We start from the raw sequence: 9,751 nt of genomic DNA, 5'->3' as shown, positions 1-9,751 counted from the left end.
GCAGATTAAATCTTCTGTATTGTCGGCTTTCAATTTAGAGCCATAAGGACAAGGCAGAAAACATGCATCCTGTGTTTTAATACCAGTGGCCAAACCGCACTAACGCTGAAGAAAAGTTGTTTTTCGGCAATACGATTTCAATATCTGCAAGTTTCAGCGAACCAAAACGTAATTCCTGAACCTCCCCAAAAAAAGTCCAGCACCCATTTGATAAAAGAGGAGCGGAACCTTTCTCAACAAGGGTTGTTCTCTTCGGAACCGGAAATGGAATTATTCGTCAGCGGAAGTTTCCGTCCCTGAAAACCGTTCTCCCCTTTTCCGCGTGTAGCGTTTGCTAAATGGCTGCACGAAAGGAATCCGCGTCAGCATCCGCCCCGGCGATGGCTTCTACAGCCGGCACGTTGGACTCTCCTGTCAAACAGATCCAGATTGAGGGCCTGGTGAGCATCACTACGTTGCTTCACACTTTCCTCCCAGAGTATTTAAAGTGATTCGTGTTACAGAAACCGGTGTCAGTGTCACCAGACGTGCATCAGTATAGCATCATCATGGCGGCTAGCTAATCACTTGAACCACTTTGTTGTGCTCTGTAACTTGTTTTTACACAAGCGCATGATCCCATAGCGGCATTTATCTTTTTCTTAACCTGGGATGTTACAGTATAAACAGTCTGACAAAGTAAATTGTATTTGCACCTTTTAAATGTCCCGGCTACCTTACATGCTAATGATAAGCTAACCGCTTATTCTTTTCTACTTGCTCTGAGCTTTGCAGTAAATGTTGCTGCTAACCTCAGAAATAAGAATGTCCTGGTTTGAAGAATTCGGTCCTGAGATTCTTTGAATAGATGTCCTGTCAAAAACATTTTGACAGCTTTGCAGTTAAATAATAGTACAAAAAAACGCTCCCACATCAGTTATCAGAATCACTGTATTCGCCAAATGTACAACGCATACATGGATTTATCTCTGTGTATATAGCAAGTTTAAAAGTTAGAAAAGTAGTCAAAGGAAAATGTTAACTTAGCAATAAAAACAAGTTGTGTTATTGAGAATATATGCATTACATATGTGTGTGTATATCTCGTGTACAGTCGTGTAAATAATCATGTAAGTCCATATATTAAAAACCCCAAATTTGATATTATTTTATAAATAGTTTTCTTCCTGAAACGTAGGGGATACCTAAAAGTTCTGTTGTTTTGAAAATATTATTTAAAAAGTCGATTCAACACAATATTACAATATTATTAATTGGTAGCTGTTGAAGAGCTCAAAGTGATGTTCCATCCCATCGTTGGGATGTAACAAATGGCAACATTAACCAGTCTCTGTGTTGACGTTTTTACGTTACCCACTCAAACACATTTGCACAGTGTTGGCTGAAGGCAAGGGGCATTTAGGGTGACAAATTGCCAACACATTCACACACCTACTGAAAGGACGCGAGATGCATTGAATGCTTCAGTGTCTGGATCAAAGTAATTTCACCAAGAGAAGTGGGAAACCAAATCAAGTTACCACTCAATCACTCGGCCCCGTGGTTACGCTGCCATTAAACATACCGCCCACTCATGGTCGTTGTTACCCACCGAGCTCAGTCTCGAACTGAGGACAAAGAACTTTTCCTCTTCAGCGGGTGAATGTGAAATCATCATACTTTGCAGTTAAGGTTAGACATTCGGTGAAGAAACTATGCAAAATACTGTCTTTAGGAGAGGAAGCTTTATTTATTGATTTCTATTTTTAATATTCAATCTAATAGTGGATCCGTGTGACGTACTTTTAAGATTTCTATTTATTTGATTAGTCTCATTTCGCCTTTTTTAGTTGAAACACATTTGAATGGTTTGGATAATTTCTTCGTGAGATATTTGAGTGTTGGATATTTTGTCCCTCTTTTCATCATGCATCAGGTTTGAACCTGCTATTTATAAAGCTGATACGGTTTAAGGCTGGGGTGTCTTAACTAATTTCTCATCGCGGGCCACATACGACCTAGGTAGATGTCAAGTGGGCCGGACCATTAAAATACTCAGCAATAGATAACCAAAATATCATGTCTTTCCTCTGTTTTGGTGTAAAGAAGTACAAGGACATAAGGAAAATCTTGGAATTTAATGAACAATCCTTTTACAAAGCATTTCATGAAACACCTCATATTTCCTTAGACAAACGTGCCATTTACTCTTATCATTCACATGTATGCATTGCAACTGATCCCACTGATCGTACAAAGGTACAAAACTTTAACAAGTGATTGGTATTGACAAATACCGTAGTAATGCACTTTAAGATTAAATGCGACTTATAAAGAAAGGGATTTTTAAACCATTTACACATGTGCATATGAAATCTAAATTGAATCCCTCCCTACACCTTACAAACTAAAAAGGAAGAAAGTATTCGCCTGTCCTGTAATTGTGTACACGTCATACATGAAACATGCATACACATACAATATATACTGAAACAGTAGAATTCCACCATACTCTTTTGTGTTGACATTAAATTGCACATTTTCGCTAGCAATTAGGTAGCTGGCTTTTACCGCTGCCTCATAGATTTCTCCACTATCGGTGAAAGTGGACTGCTGTTTCCTCAGACCCGACAGCAATTAGTTGATCTTATCTCTTCTCAGTTGTCCTTGCAAGCTGTCATATTTTTTGCTGTGATGAGCTTCGTAGTGGCACCGAATATTTATATGTCTTAAATACCGAAACTTGTTGAAACACGCCAAGCACAAAGGTTTACCGTGCGTCTCCGTAAATAAATAGGACGTAGTCCATTTTTCTGTAAAAATTCTACACTCTTTATCTACTTTTCTCTGTTTTGATAACAACATATTGGCTAATGAGGGAGTAGCGGGGAGGTAGAGAACAGGGTAGTAACGACATCGTAACAAGCAGCAGATGGTGCATTGATAACGTCTGCTGATTGGTCCGTCTCAGTGATGCGGCTTGTCTTCTTGTCTTCCACTCTGACCAAAATACTGCACCCCTAGTGGAAAATTCTTGAATTGCATTTAATTACAAAAATTAAATCCTTGTCTTTTATGCATTTTTTTCACTTTCAAATTATCCTGCAGGCTGATTTCGGCCTGCGGACCGTATGTTTGACACCCCCGGTTTAAGGTTTTCTGACACGAATCTTTGAGGAGACATCTATATATTTGCATTTGGATTGAACAATGTAGCATATTCAATATTTGGTTTCATTGGCTCACTGAAATCACATATTCAATCCGACATATTGTCTTTTTTTCATCTGTTTAGTCAGGAGAATAGACTATCGTAAATGTTTCTACTCCTCTTTGTCTTTGTTGGACAAACATGACTCTATTAGGATATGCCTTCTGCAGTACGTACCAAGCAATGTAAACATAAAAGCATACTGTATTAACCCAGACCTCCACTAAGGTGTGTGGGTGTGCATATGCATCCACGCACACGCGTTTGGACCGGCCCCCAAAATTTAGGTCATGCATTATTCCTCTAGCAAGTGTTAAGAAATATTACTGAGAAGTTTTTAGCAATCTTTGAGAAACCTATGACATTCATGACAATGAAAATGTTACCTTTATATTGTAGGTTGAAATAAAAACAAACAAACACCTAAGCAACAATGGTAGGATTCTGTGTATGCTGCTCAGTATTTAACAGTTCACTGAAATGTTAATGGGCTGGATATTCTAAAGAAAAGCCCTGGTCTTTTCCTTCACTCTACTTGTTAAATTACACTATTTCACTGTCTGCCCCATTCTGCTCAGCAGCACGGGATTCATGCATTGCACTCAGTGAACCTTCACATTAAACAAATTTATAGAAGTGTTCCAAACAACTAAGGGTGATGGAAAACAAAGAATATTGTGATATGGAGCTGTAATTTTTTCCATGCTGCCATTAAATGCAGTGTAGTTTGAAACAGTTATTGTTTAAACTTCCAGAGGCACTATGCAATGTTCACCAAAGATGACTGCTGGTAATATAAGTACGTTTGAAAATGTTCAATTTTTGGTGTGAGGCAGTCCCAGCCCTCAACAATCTCAAGCAATTCCCTGCATTTGGCATCATCTTTTTCGTTATATATCCTAGTTAATAGCCTTTCAAAACTGAAGGCTATTATGTCAATGAGGGGCCATTTTCAGCCGTCTTTTTGGGGCTGCAGTTAAATATTACACTGCTGTGTGACTCTTGTCTATTTATACCATGTCGGGCATCTTTCTAGTTGCACTTGAGGTGATTTATAGTTTATGAAACCATGTTCAGTTCTATGAACAATAGAAATTCTGTTTGTCTTATACACTTGCTTTTTACCCGGAACTGAAAAATAGACACCTTACAATATTTACTTAATTCATTTCACCATTCTTCATTTATTCATTATATTTTTTATCATAATGTCTTTATCTTCATTATGCTAACTTAGTTACTATGTAAAACCCCCGAAGGCAATCTGTTTTTCTTTATTGCTTTTGAATACAAATGAACATAGTTGTAAATGGCTTGAAATTGCAATATACTTCCTTGCCTCATGATATGTATAATCAGTTTCTGAAATATGAGAAATTGTGGCAAGGGTAACTTATTACATCACAAAAAACAAATTTGGGGCTTTTTTTTTTTGATAACTAATCTCTAAACGATGGTTTCCCCCCGAGCTATTTTTCAAAAAGAAAATGGTCGAGAGCTACCAATGTCTTTCACTTTTTTTTCTCATACTGTCTTTTAACCTGGACAAACTCAATAAGCTTGTATTGCCTGAGCATTTCGAAAATGTTGCCGTCCATCACAAACAATTTTATATCACTGGCGTCGACAGACTTCACACTGACCTCTTCATATTCACTTCCAGCTGTGACCGCATCTGCAGACCGCACAGAAGCTCTCCTTGCCACAGTATTTGCGACAGGTTTAACAACGGCAATAGCAGACAAATTTCTTGTCTTACTTTTGTGGTCCCTGGGTAACATTTCAGCTTCTGCAATTATAACCTCCTTAAGAATCCTACCACTGGTGAATGGCTTTTTTTTTTTTTTTTTGCTTTGAGATGTTCATTCATTTCAGGAAGCCTCTTTTGAAGCAATGACCTTCCTCATTGGTGAATAGAGTACACGTACACTGCTACCTGCAGGGTAAAAGTTGCTCTGGACTCTGAAATGGTGCTTCATATTTCGCTATTTACTAACTGAGATGCAGGAACCGCAGATCGGACAAAGGCCGGGCGTTTACATTCATGAAACAATATTCTGTTTCGCACTCTTTGGCATATACGGTATGTTTTCTTTTTGGTATGAGCTCTTCCTATGGTCATGACTGCTGCCAATCACCTATCACCACTGACTCAGCAAGGTTGACTGCAGCGCAACAGCATATTTGACAACTAATACATTAGTAACAATGTACAACTAATATATCAAATCGATTGGATGTAAGGTGGATGTTTGCCGACTCACCAATCAAGTTCTCAAATGTTTGTATGCTTCATTAACCCTTTGGCAAGCCACTTGGAAAAGGGTTCTCAGCCTACTGATAGCCTGCAAGCAACAGCTCAAAATCCATATTTGAATATGAATATAGACAGCCTTAGATGCACTTTTTGTGAAACTAGTATTTACTAAGCACATTTGAGCTGATATTTGGTTCACATCAAGGAGACAATTAATATCAAGCAATATGCAGTCTTTCTTGCGTTTGGTATTGAGCTTTTTAGTTAACCTTCATTCATGTTTCAGCTCCGCTCATGTTGTTTTTAAAGCTCCAATTGCATTTTAACATTATGAAATGGCTCATTTGACTGCAACTGCAACTGCTACTGCCAAACAGGGGAGCAAACATTGCCCAAGTTATTCAACCAAGCAGGTATACAGAAATTTCTTACTGGCATGGCTGAGGTGGAGTGTTTGGTGTGTTTTGATAATGTACATGGCCCAGGTTTGTCGGCAGGAAGGTTGTTGCTACACGGAAGGCTTTATTGACAACATGTTTGTGTTGAGAGGCCAAACCGAACGAGTCGCAGCTCTACAAATAATCAATTTTTACCAGTGGAAAAAAAGAGTCTCTTGTTCAGATGTTGATTTTGCCAACTTGTCCATTGTCAGCTGTCCTCTCTGTTAAAAACAAGTTCGTAAGTCACTGAAATCCTTTTCTGGTGTGTCACAATTATGATTTATCAATTGATATTGTATTTTAGCACAACATGCACTGCTCACTGTTTTAATTATTGTCTACTAATTGTCCTGCTGTGTGAAATTGAATCAGTCATCAAAAATGTACCTTTTTTCAGGATACAACTACCTCCAATTTTCCCAAACTTTTAATTGCATTTTAAAGGTTAATTATAGAGTCGAACTCTGGAGTCGGAGAGGGAGAATGTTAAAAAAAAAAAGCCAACAAGATGACTAGCCGGTATTCCTCCTATAGCTTTAACCTATGGGCTAAAAATTCATTCACATCACTGCCTACCAATTTTAGAACCACTACAAGGGTGTCTCTGGCTCTTTTAGTAGAGAGCTGCTGGATATTTATGTTTGGTCACGGTTGACTTTATTTGAGGTTCGTCTTCATCCATCCATAGGCTACATAGATGGAGCACATTTAACAGAGTTTAATAGCTCTGGTAATAATATGAGGTGAGTTAGTCCAGATAGTTAAGCTGCGACCACATATTCTCTTGTAAATGCATTATGTGCACCTCAATAAACCCGGTGTGGAGTAATTAAACAAGAATAAATTCTTTCAGTAGGGTATGGTGTTTTTTTTTTTTTTTTTTATTGCATGTACTTAATTTATTTTAATTGAGGTTTTAAAAGCAGTAACTTGAGTCATTGAGCTTAGCAGTTTTTCTTAAATAGTTTGTTTACCTTGTTCCATAAGAATTTAATGGAATACATAACATTTAACTAATTGAAACCTTCATAAGATGTTTAAAGTTGTTTGATGTAGTAAATATACCTCAGTCATTTTGCAGGGAACTCCCTGGTCTCTTGGATTTTCTTAATATGTAGAAATGTTATTTTTAACCGGAACCTAAAGACCATTTTAACAACTCTGTGTTTGTCTAAATTTAATGTGACCGCAATTCTATCCAGGTCTGTTTAATTCTTAATAGTCCATATGAGCCTTAAGAGTAAAACAGGTCATTCGTCCCCAAACGAATAACATCTGCGGCTTATTAAAACTACAACTCCTTTATGACCCAAAACTTTCTGACTCTGTAGTACCTCTCTCTCAACAGCAGAGGACAAACTTGTGTCATTGCCTCGTAGAAGTCTCCATCCCCCCTCCTTGTACTGATATGGACAAAAAAACGCCTCATTTGCCCGGTGCGCCTAAACACAGTTGCAGGATTTGAACTTGCCAGCTGCTGCCTTCCTTTTATCTTACTAATTAAATTTGCCCTCAAGTCTTGGGCCCTAATTTCAAAATCTAAATATTTCACCTCAATGTATATTATTTAGACCCGTCACAAGAATTATTATTTTTTTTTTTCATTTGTTCACCCTTTTCAACCAAACATTTTAATCCCCGCATTTAAATTGGAAAATAGTCATCCTGACATGGATCCATACGCTCTAAGGCGACGCCGCGTCTTCTTTCAGCTATCGATGCTCACCTGAGTTGAGTTAGGTGCAGAGAATGTCGGTGCATTTTGTTGTGACGCTTTCATTGTATATTTACTTTTGAAGATGTTTCGTCACGGATTTGGCCACAGGAATGGAGTGCTGCGCAGAGGCTGAGTCTATGAGCCCCCCATTTTTGGGTCCCATTTTTGCCTGTAAGTTTGTCAGATAATTTTTGCTGACGCAAAATTGTTGTGGGCGTTGAAATTTTGAGATTTTTCTGATATCAAAGGAAAAGAAAATGTGTGAAATTTTCTTTTATTTGAATATTTCAGTCTGTCATGGCTGTCATTACTCTCAGTTGTGTGAGAATTGCGACGGATAAAATGGTCGGCGATGGCCCGACGGCCCGTCCCCCGAGGCCTTTCCCCTCGCCTGAGGGATCTCAAAGCAAGCCATCAGAAACAGGAAGATGATCCCGCCATGTGATATGACACACGCTGTAACACACAGGCATGACAAGTGGATCTCCATCCATTTATGAGAGCATTGTATTCAGACTACAGTGAGGAAAATATCCCTATCTCATCGGGATATAACATTTTTTTTGTTCGATCTTTTGATTACACGATACACCGAGGGGTGTTTGATATAAGACAAAGATTTGTCTTGCGCGAACAAATTCTTAGCTAGTGAATTTAAGAAGTGTTTTGTTAAGTGAAAGGATGTGTACAAAGGTGCCAAACCCTGCTCTTTTTCAATAATCTCTTTTGTTTTCTGAGGTCCCCCAACACTTGGCTAATGAAGTTGTTTGCTTGAAATGCCACTCAGCCTTTATAACCTGTTTTAATCCTTTTCAGGACAAGCTGTTTGTGCGGCTTCTTTTAAATGGAAATAGATTCTTTGCAGCACATTGACTCGGGAAGTATAATCCAATAAAAATCGAGTTAAGGGACAGTACTTGGAAGTAATTAAATAAAAATAATACATTTAAACATATGGATAAGATATAAATCTCACTAATTGGACAGAACAATGTGGCAAGCCTTTACACAATCACAAATAAAATGTGTACCCGTAAATTGTATAGTTACAGAGATTATTAAGCTAATTGAAATTATTAGTTTTCCATGAAAAGTGGTGTAGAGTCATACTTTTCATGTCAATCAAAACAACAACATCTTGACAAAGTTCACCCTTACGAAAATATTGCTGTAATAACGGACAGTTGCTGAACACAACCACACTGTACTTGTATACAGCCCCCCCCCCCACACACACAGTGGCCATCCCATCATGTAGTGTGTGGTGTGGATCAGGCGGTGAGAGCGGTCGTCTTGGAAACCAAACATCCGTGGTCCGATTCCTGCGCTCCTCCCAGCCTGTTGCAATGTTGGAGAAAGATGCTGAACCCCTAAGTGCTCCCCTGTCGCCGCTCAGCGGCCGCCTACCGCTCAAGGTTCATCCGTGATCGGCTAAATGCAGCGGTCATCCAATTTCCTTCAGGATGAATAAAGTATCTATATCCAATTAGATTTGTGCAAAAGTATCAAAGAAAAATGAGCTCATTTGAAACAGATATCATCGTAGCAAAAGTAACTGCAAAGCAGCAGGGTGAAATTTTGGTTGCAGATATATTCTAGCGTAAGTGCAGTAAAAAAGAAATACAGACAACGACACTTTAGTATCCTGGTTCTCCTTTTCAAAACTAAGCTTGAATGTGAAACTTTGTGATATAGTCTGTGGTTTGAAGCAGTGCCGTTAACCAACCACTTTTTTTTTGTTTTTTGGATGACATTTAAAGACTCTGGATTCAACACAATAGATAAACTTTAAAACAAAGAAATAATGAAAACAAGGTTTGAATACATATCTTCGTGTGTACATAACTTGGCTGCATTACCTTATTTTCCAGTTTGTGTCCTTGCAAAACTAATTTCTTGTGCAAAATAATCAATTAGTTAGCCGCTTTTCAGTGCACATCAGTGAAACCGGTCATAAATATTGTCGTAATGTATTATTGTATTCCTAATTATTGACAAAAAAGTTCAATGCATAGACTCCAGTTACTGTTAACATTAATTTTCTACAGATTTGACTCGTTTGTTCACTCATCTGTTTATGATATATACCCTTAGAATACTTATTGACAACATACGTTAGAGGTATTTGGAAATGGCCACAGGATTGA

At 38.2% G+C, this 9,751-nt stretch overlaps 1 protein-coding gene across 1 annotated transcript in view; it reads left to right on the top strand.

Annotated features, from left to right (window-relative positions):
* The first annotated feature begins 306 nt into the window (after nt 1-306).
* Nucleotides 307-9,751, top strand: part of LOC147229210 (eukaryotic translation initiation factor 3 subunit H) — a 63,212-nt gene continuing 53,767 nt past the window's right edge. Inside the window, exon 1 of the mRNA XM_086154503.1 lies at nt 307-440. Coding sequence (XP_086010629.1) covers nt 339-440 — 102 coding nt within the window. The 5' untranslated portion in view covers nt 307-338. The remainder of the gene's footprint in view (nt 441-9,751) is intronic.

The sequence above is a fragment of the Fistularia commersonii genome, chromosome 11 (assembly GCF_037954325.1).
Source record: "Fistularia commersonii isolate RoL2024-O1a breed Wild chromosome 11, RoL_Fcom_v1.0, whole genome shotgun sequence".
NCBI lineage: Eukaryota > Metazoa > Chordata > Actinopteri > Syngnathiformes > Fistulariidae > Fistularia > Fistularia commersonii.
Note: the sequence above shows the minus strand (reverse complement) of the source record. Positions and strands in the feature narration are given on the sequence as shown.